Source organism: Vombatus ursinus, unplaced genomic scaffold, assembly GCF_900497805.2.
Source record: "Vombatus ursinus unplaced genomic scaffold, bare-nosed wombat genome assembly UNPS02014961.1, whole genome shotgun sequence".
In the NCBI taxonomy this organism is placed as follows: domain Eukaryota; kingdom Metazoa; phylum Chordata; class Mammalia; order Diprotodontia; family Vombatidae; genus Vombatus; species Vombatus ursinus.
In genome coordinates this window covers 2,354,688-2,368,029 of record NW_020954739.1, presented here as the reverse complement: position 1 = coordinate 2,368,029, position 13,342 = coordinate 2,354,688, and the positions used below count along the sequence as shown (strand labels likewise).

The 13,342-nt window shown below is 41.0% G+C and overlaps 1 protein-coding gene across 1 annotated transcript in view; it reads left to right on the top strand.

Annotated features, from left to right (window-relative positions):
* Positions 1-428: 428 nt before the first annotated feature.
* The window catches only part of RAB8A (RAB8A, member RAS oncogene family), a 29,784-nt gene continuing 16,870 nt past the window's right edge, over positions 429-13,342 (top strand). The window contains exons 1-4 of the mRNA XM_027845407.1: positions 429-786; positions 4,204-4,264; positions 6,021-6,081; positions 7,365-7,442. Of these exons, the coding sequence (XP_027701208.1) occupies positions 444-786; positions 4,204-4,264; positions 6,021-6,081; positions 7,365-7,442 (543 nt within the window). The 5' untranslated portion in view covers positions 429-443. The remainder of the gene's footprint in view (positions 787-4,203; positions 4,265-6,020; positions 6,082-7,364; positions 7,443-13,342) is intronic.

Genomic DNA, 13,342 nt, shown 5'->3' with positions numbered 1-13,342 from the left:
AGGTCAGCTGCCGCAAGCCAGGGTCAGGACCCGCTCACTTCCTCCTCCAGCCCCGGCGGAGGCCGAGGAGAAGCCGACCGCCTCCTGCCGGCAGCTTCAGTTAACGGCTGCTGAGAGTGATTAACGGCTGCTCCTGACTCCAGAGCTCCCCCCTCAGCGCCCCGCCCCTCTCCCAGGCCCCGCCCTTTCCTCTCACGTGACTCTCCTCCCGCGCCCCACAGAAGGGGCGGAGCCTCGCCTCGGGCGCGGGAGCCGGGCTGGGTCTCCCCCGCCCAGCTGAGGGCAAGGGCGGGGTCTCTGGGCTCAGCTCGGGGAGTTAGCGGCACCCTCCCTCCCCTGTCCCCGCCTCCACCCCATCTCGCTCTAGTCCCCATTTGAACCTCGGGTCTCTATCTCTGGCCAATCCCGAGGCCGTGCTGTCGAAGTGAACGCGACCCCAGCCAATGGGAAGCACGCTCAGGGTTGCTTCCTGCTTCGTCTACCCATCTTCTTCCCGGAGCCCGCCGAAGGGTCTGGGGGCCCGGCGAGGGGTGGGCGGTGGCTGCCGTGACGCGCAGTGGGATCTCGGCCAATCGTGGGCGGGCGCTCCGCAGATTGACAAGGGCGGCGTCCAGTGTCGAGGCGCCGCCGGCACTTCCCGTCGAGGAGGTATAGTGTGTAATATGGCGAAGACCTACGATTACCTGTTCAAGCTACTGCTGATCGGGGACTCGGGGGTGGGGAAGACCTGTGTCCTGTTCCGATTCTCCGAGGACGCCTTCAACTCCACCTTCATCTCCACCATAGGTAGCGGGAACGGGACGAGGGGCAGAGAGGCGGGGCCCTGGGTGGCCGGGAGGGAATGGGGCCGCGGACGGCCAGCAGGGCCCAGGGGGGACTGAGGGATGAGAGGGAACGGGGCAGCAAGGGCTGGGGTGCGGGGAGACTCAGAGGCAACAGGCTGACCGAGAGGGAACAACGGGGGAACGAGGGGCCCGGGGCTGGGTGGGGGGCGGGCTGTGAAGGGAACCACTGGGGGCCGGGATGTCTGAGAGGGAACGACCGCGGGAACTGAGAAGGAGCCACAGAAGGAACTGAGAGAACAGGGGGTGCCGGCAGGGGATGGGGGGACAACGGAAACGGGGTAATGGTGGAGGCACAGCCCCCACCCACCCATCCTCCGTGGTTGGGGAGATCCTGGCTGTGGGAGGGGAGGGCCTGGGATGGTCGGGACAGGGTCGGGGGGCCAAATAGCTGTGGCACGCTGGACTACCGGGCATCAGTTTGTCCCTCTGTCCCAGGTTCAAAGGCTGACAGTGTGTCCAGTCAACCCGAGGGGAAAGAGGGTCTTACCATGGGTTTTTATGGGGCTGTCCCCATAAAAGGGGCTCTCTTTTATTTGGGGCTCTCCCTCCCATGCCCCCACGAAGCTAGGGGCACACTTCACCATTCCTATTCCCCCCCCCAGGGATGCTGCGTCCTCTCTACCCTAAGTTCCCGGCCTCTGACACGATGATAAAGGCGACGTCTGAGATCCATTAGTCCAGTTCTGTACCACCCGACCCTATTTTATAGATCAGGAAGCTGAGGCCCAGAGGAGAGGAATAATGTACCCAAGGTCACAAAGAGATAGGTAGTCACATTGCTGAGACTAGTGACATGGGGCCGCTGATTCTCTCCAGGTCACCAAAGGTTTCTTGAGCACCTACAAGGCACAGATTCTGTGTAGAGCTCTTTCTGCCAGCAACTAGTCTCATATTGAATTCCAAGTATGAGTACTTGAGGCCTTACCACAGTTCTGTTTCTACTAAGTATTTTGGCTATGGAAGTGGAAGTGGAGCCTGGAAACCCAGAAGATGGTCACCAAATACCATTGTAGTGCCATTTTCCTCTCACTTCCCAACTTTTCCCTTCTGACTTCCCCATTTCCAAAGAGAGATCACTGGAAGTAGCAGTAGTATAGAATGGAAAGAATGCCAGAAGTCCTGGGTTCTAATTCTGACTATCACTAACTCTGTGACCTTGAGCAAGTTACTTCCCCCCTCTAGGCCTCAGTTTTCCCATCTGTAAAATGAGGGGATCAAACTAGATGTTCTCTCACGTGTCTAATAATAGCTCATATTTGTATAGTCCTTTATGGTTTATGACATTTTGTTGAGAGTTAGTAACCTTAGTTCCTGTTTCCAGCCCTGTCATTATTATAAGGTTAAAGTAGTCCCAAAGCTAAGATGAAGTGATAGTACCTTCCTTTGTGTCATCAAAAGTAGATGACTATCAGATAAAAGCAACCCACTGCACCTTAATCAGCTTCAGCCAGACTTCCCTATCTTCATGCTCAGAAAGTCCAGCTGTTACTCCGTAAAGGAACTTTCAGTTTAGAAAGCTCCTGCATTGACCATAAATGAGACTTGTCGAATAAAGATGTGAATATGAATGGTATTGAATAGTGGGTACTTACGGAGCTGCTGGCAGTGTTCTTCTAGCTTTTAGAGTAACTTGGACAGAGCTGGTTCCATTCAGAAATTTGCTGACTGGGAGAGGCAGAGTAGTGCCTAGAAAGATTGACTTTTGGAGTCAGATGATCTGGACTTTACAACTTGGTTGGTTCTACTGTGTAACTACCTGTGTGACCTTGGGGAAGTCACTTTAATTCTCTGGGTTTCTTCATCTGTATTCAATTCAACTCAATAAACATCAAGCACTTACTACTAGCTGACACTGTGCTAAGGGATAGGGATACCAAAAGTGGTGAAAGAGTTGAACTAGATGACCTTTGAGGTCCCTTCCAGCTCCAAAGCATTGATTATGTGACAGAATGGTCCCTGCCCTCTTGGAGTTTCTGAAATTTCCTATTCTTAGAGGCCTGAGGCCTTAGCGAAGGGAATCCAAATAGCTGGTTCAGTGTCCCATTCTGAGCATAGGTTTCTTTCTTACTAATTCATTCTGGTTTCTTTAAAACCCTCTGAGAAGTGGAAGTTACAACCTTTTCACTTCCCTGCAAATCAGAAAGTACTATATATGTGGTAGTAGCATAGCTAATGCTTAACTTAGACCTCAATTCTATTTATTCCCTGAAGGTTTCAGCTTAGAAGTTTTTCAGCTCCTTACCAGTGCTACCAAGATCCACTCTGGAGTTTTCATTTAGAAATCCTAGTGTTTTCAAACAGCAGTGAGCTGTGAGATCATTTTGTTCCAGCCCTTCATTTCACTGATGGAAAATATGCCCAGAGAATGACTTTTGGCTCAGGTTACCCAGGGAGTAGTGGCAAAGCCCAGCCTAGACCCCACATATTGGTACTCCCAGCTCAATGAAGTTTAGTTTCTCTATTGTCTTTAATCTCAGTATTGGCAGGAAGGTTTGTTACTTTGTAATTTGGGGGAAGAGGGGAGAATGGAAACTGACCCTGTGATTGCTGTAGTTTGGGGGAACTCCCTAAGAGCAAATCCCGTCTCCCAGTACAGATTGACACTCTGCATTTTACAGTCTTGGAGAGTTGTCAGGGTCACTGAAAAGTTAAATGACTTGCCCGGGGACACATAGCTGCTTGGTGACAGGGCCACTAAGGTGGGATTCACACCCAAGTCTTACTGACTCCAAGGTCAGTTCTATCCACTACACCATCTTGTCACTTTACCTTATAATTAGTCCTGATTCCTGAACCCCATAAATTACACTTCTTAATTAAGCTTATGGTATTAACAAAGCCAAAGGAAAATATGAAATGAAGTGTTGCCTTAAGGGCAGTACAAATTCATCACCTCTGATCACATGTCTCTTTAAATTCTTGTCACAAAAAGTGAAGAGGACTTTAATTAGAATCAGCATCTAGCAGTCAAACCCTAGGACACAGTGGAAGGCAAGGTGTATGAGGGCATTTTGTTTTTGCAGTATAATGTGATAGTCTCTTCTTTTGCTTTGGATTAATTGTCTGCTGTGAATTTTGCCATTGTTTTTCCATATATACTTTCTTTTGGTTCCCTTAAGACTCTTATCATTTAAACTTGGCTCTTTGTCCTCTTGGGATCAATACTCATCATTCAGGCTCCATTTCATATAGCCCCGAAGGGACTTTTGTAAATGTACAATTTGGATAGCTGAGTTAGGGATGTGTATGGTTGATTTCACTGAGGTGAAAGGTGGACTTGGAGGCAGTAATGAAAACACATTACAAAAGCAATAGTGAACTTCTGAAATGTACTAGTAATGTCATTTTTTTCTTTCAGGAATTGACTTCAAAATTAGAACCATAGAGCTAGATGGCAAAAGAATTAAACTACAGATATGGTAAGCATCTTTATACTATTAGTACTTATGTATTTTTTTAAATGATCTTGTCTTCATTGATGCATTTTGCTAGTACCTTTAATTTCTACAGTATATTGATTTGAAGAATTCAGTGTCAATGAAACAGGACAGCACCCCTTATGAAGCTTCTCCTCTTCCCCCTCCCCCTCCCTTAAAAATCTCGACTGTGTCTAATTGTTTACACAACTCTGGCTAGTCACTTGAACAAACAGGTTTTCTTCAAAAGAGTTTTGTGTTTCACACCCAGCTCAAAGGAGCTATTTTCCTTTTGGCTCTCAGGCATAGGCTTTGTGTTGTTGGGACTTTCTGAGCACTCCATTTGGGTTTTCTTTAAGCTGAACTTTTGCAATCATATAACATTCCAAGATTGTCAAGAGCTGGCCAGATACACTCTTAGTTCCATGTGAGTTTAGTCTGTCATCCCTGTCTACTTGCATTTAATTTGGGAGAAAGCCTGTATCTGCCTCTCACTAGGACAGAGAAGTAATACCAGCTCACATTGTGTTTGGATCATATCAGTGCATAGTAGACTGGCTTCTTCATATTCCACTTTATTTTCTTGTTGAAGATCCAAGGAGAGAGATATCACTAATGCAAACATTACTTTGCGTGTTTTCCTGAAATCTCAAAGCAAAGTTTAAAAACAGACATGTCTTGCTTAAAATACATGTTTTCATTTTCAAGACCTTGGGAGTGAATTCCCATAATGCAATAAAATGTGCCAAACTGGCCAGGACTCTAAACCTTGGACCTAAGAATACTGTAGATGAATTCTTGGTGTACTTAGGCATACCTATGATTTATACATTTTGTTTTGCTGCCAAGAATGGACGTTTACGATGGAATAGTACTCAGATTTTAACATATGAACAGATGCTGCAAACAGATAAGTTTAGTTTTAGGCTTCCCAGGTTGGTTTGACTCAATTTAATGGATTTTTTAAAATACCTGCATTGTGCTAGATAAGCATGGTTGAGTTTTAACATAAATGATTCCAGGTTTGCATTACTCAGTAATTTCCATATATTGTTCTTGTGAGACAACCAAATTCTCATCTCCCCAAGCCCAGTCCCTTCACGGTCTTTCCCTCTCTCCTCTAATCTGTCCTTCACACTCTTGCCTGATTACTCTTCCTTACACATAGACCTGGTCATGTCACTCCTCTACTCAGAATCCTTTGGTAGCTCCCCTTTGGCCAAATGGAAATCAAATTCTTTATCCTGACATTCAGGGCCTTACATTTTCCAGCATTGTCTTATACTATTTCCCTCAACAGACTCTTTTCCATAGCCAAACTGGACAATTTGTCGCCCAATTATACCTCCCTCGATTTCCTATTTTGTGCTTTTTTTATATACAGTTCATTACATCTTAAATGCACCATCTCCCCACCCTTCCTATTGAAATCCAGCCTGTCTTTTAAGGCTCAGCTCAAATTCATTCTCCATGAAAACATTTTCCAGCCTTCCCTAGATTATAATATTTACTTTCCTCTTGGACCTCAGATAGCCTTTATTAGCACCCTCTTATGTATTATTTTGCATTATAGTTAACCGTGTGTCATATGCCTCTATTAGAAAGCAAAGGCCATTAGCTAAAATTTCTCTTGCTCCCAGTGCTAACACAGTTCTCTGTACACTATAGATCACTGATAAATGTTTGTTGAATTCCATCCTCATGAATATGAGTGAATATAATTGGACATTTTTAAAAACTCATAATCTTTTTGTTTTAGGGACACCGCTGGTCAGGAACGGTTTCGAACAATTACAACTGCATACTACAGAGGTGCAATGGTATGGATTTTTAAAAAAATTATAATTATCTTTTATCTTTAAGTGTACAGGCTTTAAAACTACAGAATATTTTGTACTTAGAAGGAAAAAAAATCTCTTTCTAGAGTTGGCTGTACAGTGATTGGCTGTTTGAATAATGTAGCCATGTAGAGTATGGGTGTTTTTTCTCAAGAGTATGGTGATGATTGGCAAACAGACCCTTGAAGAAAATGAAAAAGGATGTAGTCATTTTAAATCTGTAATGAAACTTGTAGGAGAATTAGGAAAGAACATTGGACATGGAGTCAGAAGGCCAGAGTGGTGCGAGACAAAAAGTGCTAGATTTGGAATCAGAGGGACCTTGGTTCAGATCCCAGCCTAGCCACTTTCTACAGGCAAGCCATTTGACCTCTCTGGGCCTTAGTTTCTTCATCTATAAAACAAGGGGATTGACTAGGTAGCCCCTAGAGTTTCAGCCAGCCCCAAACCCCTGATCTTGTGGATTGTGGTCCTGCCTCTGACACTGTGTGACCATGGGCAGGTCACTTCCTGTCTCAGAACCTGTTTCATCATCTGTAACGTGAGGATGATATTTATGCAGTCTACCTTATGGGGCTTTTAGGTTGAAAATACTTTGTAAACTGCAAAGCAGTTATTTGAGATTCAAGTCATTAGTAAGGCAGAATTATTTTCAGAAACTTAGTAATTAGTATTCCCATTTTATAGATAAAGAAACCTCAACTCCGTTGAAATCGTAGGCTCAAATCTTTGAGGCTGGGAGGGAGCTCAGAGCTCTTCTAGTCCTGGTTTGCCTGTGGTTATATGGTTAACAAGTAACAGAGCAGAGACCAGAACCTGGTGCTCCTGCCTCCATTGTTCTCTTCACTACACTCTACTGTTCCTATCTAATGTTGATTTATTCATAATAAAACAATTCAAAACAGTGATTTTTCCCAGCTGATGAGATCCCCTTTTGTTCTTTAATAAAAGTACAGTGTCAGATAATCCAAGCTGAACTTGCTCATATCCTATTTATTCCAGCCGTTTGGCTTGTTTTCAAGCCCCTGTTACTTCATTACAGCCAGTTTTTCTGGTCCTTTCTGCTTTAACTTGAGCTGAGTTTAATGTGCAGATCTCCCACATAAACCATTCTTTTCTCACTGATTCCCATCTCCACCTACAGAAGGGCTGTGAGGCTTGTGAGTACTAGGTTGAGGTCATAGAATGCCATTGGGGTGTGGGTCCAACTTTCAAGATTTCTTAGCTTTTTTAACAGAGGCATTTATTAATTTATCTTTTTATAGGGCATCATGCTGGTCTATGACATCACCAATGAGAAATCTTTTGATAATATCCGGAACTGGATTCGGAACATTGAAGAGGTACATCCAAATTATTTGGGGATTTTTAAATGTTTGTGAGTCAATGAATGATTCAGTTTTATCTGATTTTACGTAAGCTAGGTTCCTAGCCCTAGTACTTTTATTTGGTGGTCATGAGGAAGTGAGCTGCGTTGAGTAGTGGAAAGAACACAGACCTTGAAGTAAGAAGATCTGGTTTGAAATCCTAACTCCACTACTGGCTAGCAAGTCACTTTACTTCCTGGAGGCTCAGTCTTCTCATTTAGACAACGAGGCTAATATTTTATGCTTTTAAAATTTTAATGAATTATAAAAATGTAAACTGCTATTCCTGCCTGGTGTAGGCAGGGCTGGAAAGAACAAGGCCACAGGATACCTTTTTTCTTTTCCCAATAAAACTTTTTTAGTCCAAAAAATTAGAGCTAGAATTTGGGGGTTTTCTCTTGATATCCCAGAACAATAAGCCCCATGGACAGAAATGACCTTGAAACAGCATATCACCTAGCATTGATGACTAACTGGGAGGTGTTTCAGGCCTAAAGTTCAGCGAGAGGACTTCAGTCAGTCATAAAGCCACAGGAAAGTATTGTTACATCTCTGTTAACAGTAGCCTTAAAACTGAAAATTCTTATCGCTTCTCTGCCCCTCCACTCTTATTCCTTCAAGTTCGTGGGCCATAGCATTTGCTGAAACACATTGCAGCTAGACACAGGGTAGTACGTTTACTAACTTATAGTTGAATTTCAAAAGTCTATTCATTCAAGGTAGATGAGCCATAACGCTATATCTGTCTCAGTCAGACCATAAACTAGACAGGTGAATGAGTGTGGCTACAGAAAATAGGTCTTGATGTAAGTCTGTGAGAAGCTGACTAGAAGAGCTGTCTTTCCCAATATAAAACACATATCCCAGCATTTACATTAAAGGCCATTTTCCGAAGAATGGGGTGTTCTGATTAGTGTTGTTGCTTTTATTCACACATTAATACTTAACCACATGCTAGCATTGGTACTTCCTTCCGGTCAAGGACAATTCCTCCAAACCTTGGGAGACAGCTTCATGCGTTGTTGTGGGCCAACAGAAATTCATCACCTGGACTTCTAATGATGCGCCTGGCCAGACAGAGCTAGTCTAGTCCTCAGACAACAGACACAGTTTGTCGTCAGCCCCCATATGCAAAGACCTTCTAGCTCAGCTGCCTTTTATTCGAAGCCTCCTCTAGTTCTCCCATTAGTCTGTCATAGTTTCTTTCATTTTGTTTTTTTAAGAGAAGCAGGCTGAGCAAGTAGAAAGAACATAGGACTTTGAGTCAGGAAACCTGAGTTAGAATCCCAACACTGCCATCAACTGTCACTGTGGGCAAGTCATTTAACTTTTCTAGGCTTTGGTTTTCCTCATCTGTAAAATGGGGATAATATTTAACATATTTCACCAGGTTGGTATGAAAGTCAAATAATGTATCTAAAGTGCCCTATAATCATAAAACTATCACTATCATTATAAATAATTTCTCTTTTTAAAAAATATTTGCGTCGTGGGTTGTATTCATCTCTAATGGTTTTTGTTACTTCTGAGTAGAAGTCCTTATTTTCATTGTGTTTTTCTAGCCTTATATCACTAAGGTACAGTATTGGAATTGAGATTTATATATTTATTTTATCCCTGCAGCTTTGCTAAACTCACTTTTGACTTCTAGTCATTTTTAAATTTATTTTCCCAATTTTTCTAGATGAAAATGTCATCTGCAAAAAGTAATTTTTAAATTTAACTCTGTACCCGTTATTCGTCTCTTATAGCTGCCCCCACTATATTAAATACAAATGGTAATTGGAGCATCCTTGACTTGTTGCTGGTTTTTTGAGAGAATTAACCTAGAGCTTTTCTGTTTAGTATTGGTTCTTGTAGCATGCCAGGGCCAGAAGAATAAAAAATGATACCTAGTTCAGCCCCTTCATTTTATAGACCAGAGAACAGAAAGTTAATTACCCTCTAAAGACACCAGATTCCCCATACCCATTAAAAAAAAAAAAGTTCTCGTCATGATTAGACATTGAATTTTCTTGACTACTTTCTCAATTATCCATTGAGGTAATGGAGGGATTTTATCTATTTTTTGAACATGGTAAGTGTAACTAGCCTTACATTCATTGAAAAGCAAAGATTAAATGCCAGAGGCCCCATAGCCAGCTGGGGAAGATCCAAGTAAGGACGAAAGAGTTGAGATTGTTGAGCTCAAGGAGCTTTCCATTTGGGAGGAAGTCACTTTGGCCAGACAGAAGGAGTGATATTTTGAAGTAAATGTGTATTTTGTTTGCCCACACATTGCTTTGGATTTTTACACATGTGCTAATTAAGTATGCTTGAACTGCCATTTTCCATTGTTTGCCTTGTCTGGTTGGGGAATTAAAATAAGATTTAGCTCCTAACATCATATTGTGTAACCTTTTTGATATATTTGAAGCATTAATTTAGAATGAAGAGTATTTTCTTCTTTATCCGTGGGGTAAGGAGGTGGACAGCAGGTGAGGAGGAAGCTTCAGCAAATCAAGATGGCTCAGCCCCAGCCTGGGAATTAAGAGACCTGAGTTCTAGTTATGGATCTGTCACATTACTAGCTGTATGATCTTGACCAAATTACTCCCTTTATTAGGACTTCATTTTCCTTATCTGTGAAATGGGGAGGGTTGGGCTAGATCATCTCTAAGCACCTTCAATCTCCAAAATTATTTTCTGTTACTTTATCAGTGCCAGATTCTTTTCTTAGGATGGGGCCCAGGGTGGGCGGAGAAAGGGGGATGGGGGGCAGTGAGAGGGAAATAGTTAGTCATCTATTTCTACTATGTTATCAGTTGTATCTGACCTAGGACTGAGAATAATAATCCCACTTTCTAATTTTTGTAATTTTTTTTGTATTTGCTATAATCTACTGGTTTTACTAATTCACATTTTCTTTTTTTTCTTCATCAATTTTGCTGACAATTCATTGGGTTGTGTTTACATTTTTTTTCTCAAAGATCAACTTTTGATTTATGGTTGTTTTTCAATTTTGCTGAGTTGGTTTTTTTTTTTTCTATCCATTTGTTTATTTCCTAGCAACATAAAATGCTAAAGCTGGAAGGGACCTTAGAGATAACTTTCATTTCTCTTTTGATTTTAGTATAAACTTGGGAAGGAAAATAGAAGCTCAGTAAGAAAAACAAACGTTATTGATATATAAATAATAATAAAAAGATTGTGAAGCTATAAACTTCTGTTTAGTTTAGTCTTTTAAAAAATGTGCATATTGTATATATAGGGTTTTTTTCCTTTGTTCTGATTGTGCTGCCTTTGCTCTGCATAATTTCATATAAGCCTCCCCTTAGTACTTTGGATTCTTCATTAATGTGATTTCTTATAGCATAATCATTTCTGTTGCATTCATATTCCACAATTTCGCAGGGTATCTTCTTGCAAAAATAAAACCTCCTTAAGATTTGGTCTTAGTAGTAATATTACTAGATCCAAGAGTATAAACAAAACAGTTCTGTGGAATGCTCTGTAGCTTTGCAAAAAAGACTGTGGCAATTCTTAGTCTCCAGCAGCGGTGTCATCATGTGCCTGTTAGTGACAACTCATTTATATAGTACTTTAAGGTTTGCAAAGTGCTTTATGTACATTTCATTTATTTTCAGCACAGCGCTATGACATAAGTGCTATTATAGATATCTCCATTTTATAGATGAAGAAACTGAGACTCTGAGAATTTAAGTGACTGTTCAGGGTCATTACACAACTAATAATTATCTCAAGTGGGATTTGATCCAAAGCCTTCAGACTCCCCAGTCCAGCTCTCCAGCCAATCCATCACCCTTCTTCTCCGTACAGTCCCACTAGCACTGAATTTTACTATTTTTTTATCAATATTTAACAACTTAATAAATGCACAGTGATATTTCAGAGTTGTTTAAAATTTCTTTTCTTGAGTTATTAGAATGTCTGAACAAATTTTCAGGTGATTATTGATAATTTAGGGAGGTGGTTTCCCTTGGAGGGCTATCTTTTTCTGCCTTTTGACGTGTTGAGGAAAGAATCTTACTTTTCATAAATTGGAATGCCAGATTTTTATCGACATATTTATGGCAAAGTTATTTTTTTTCCTGTTCTGTTTCTTTTCTTCATATTCTGAACACCTTGCTCTTTGTTCTGTAAAAACATAGAAGCTGCTTAATAAATGTTTGAATATCAATATGATCAAATCCATCTAATTTGTTTCCTGTAATTTTTTCTATTGTTTGGATGACTAAGAATTTACCTCATCTTTACAATTGCGATTATAATTCCATTGCACCATTCAGTCTTCTTTTCTTTTTTAATATTTAGATTGTTGATCCATTTCAGATTTCTTTTGGTATATGATGTGAGATTATGTATAATCCCATTTTTCACACATAGCTATCCAGTTTTCCCAGTAATTTGTTTTGTTTTGTTTTTTAAGTAAAGAATCCTTCCCTGTTACCAAAAAAAAAAAAAAGAATCCTTCCCCAGTATTTTGTGCCCTTGGATTTTGCAGATTCTATAATATTCTACAGGCCTTTGGTTCTAATTCCAGATTGTCCATTCTCTTTTCATCTAATAGCATATTTTTAAAAAATTTTTATCACTCTGTAGGACAATTTAATACCTAGCAGAGCAAGTCCTCCATCCTCATTTTTCCTCCCAGATGTCCACTTAATATTATTGTCCACCTATTTTTCTGTATCCATTTGTAATCACTACCTAATTCTAGAAAGTAACCCATTAATGAGAAACAGCATGGTATAGTGGAGAGAGATCTGACTTTTCAGAGTCAGGATATCCTGGATTCAAGTACCACTTCAGATATATCCTGGCTCTGTGACTCTGTGCAAGTCACTTAATCTTTTAATGCCTCAGACAACTCTAAGACTATAAGTTGTAGTGCAGGTACTGATGAAATCATAAATCTGACCTATTAAAATTCCATTGGTATTTTTATTTGTATTTCATTACTTCAAAAATGTGTGGTTTTGTTGGTAGGGGCATTCCACTAATCAGTCTCCACATCGGACTCAGTAGATAGTTTTGCAGAGATGCTGTGGCCAAAAAATTTATCACCCTGTAGGCAAACTGGTAATGAGCTTCTTTGTCAGTCAACAAGCATTTTTTTAAGCAATTACTATTTGCCAGGCACTATGCTAAGCCCTGCTTGGAGAGACAAAGAAAGGCAAAAACACTGTGCCTCTATTCAGAGCATTTCCAGATTGGTAGAGCTGCCTGGATCTGTAGTGCTTTACCATTTACAGATGACCCCATGAGGTAGATAGTACAAGTGTGATGTCCATTTTATGGATTAGGAAACTAAAGCTCATAAATGTGAAGTGAGTTGGCCATGGGCAAACAGCTAAGAAATGTCTGAGTTGAGAATTGAAGTATTCCTGCTCCAAATCCAGTGCTTCTTCCACTATATCTTGCTGCTCTTTTAGAGTCCAGTCCAGCCCCTTCGTTTTACCCTGTGAGAAAATTAAACCCTAGAGAAGGGTAGAGATTGCTGTTTCTAGTTTGTTTGTTTGTTTTTTTAATTTTAATTTTTCTATTTTATTTTGACTTGTCAAGTGGTTCTGTTTAAAAGTTCTTTAAATAGGAAATTCACTAGCTCTTTTTTTCTTAGGGCAAGGAATTTTTCTTTTGATTCTGCTTTGATAGCATTCTATAAACCTTTGTGTGTTATTTATATTTGTTGTTTTCCTAAGTATTTTGTTGTTATCTGGCTATCCTTTTTCTTCTTTTTTTGGAGGCAGTCAGGGTTAAGTGACTTGCCCAGGGTCATACAGGCACCTGACTTCAGGGTTAGCACTTTATCCATGGTACCACCAAGCTGCCCCTTTCTGGCTATCCTTTTTGACCAGGAATTAAGACTTTTAAGG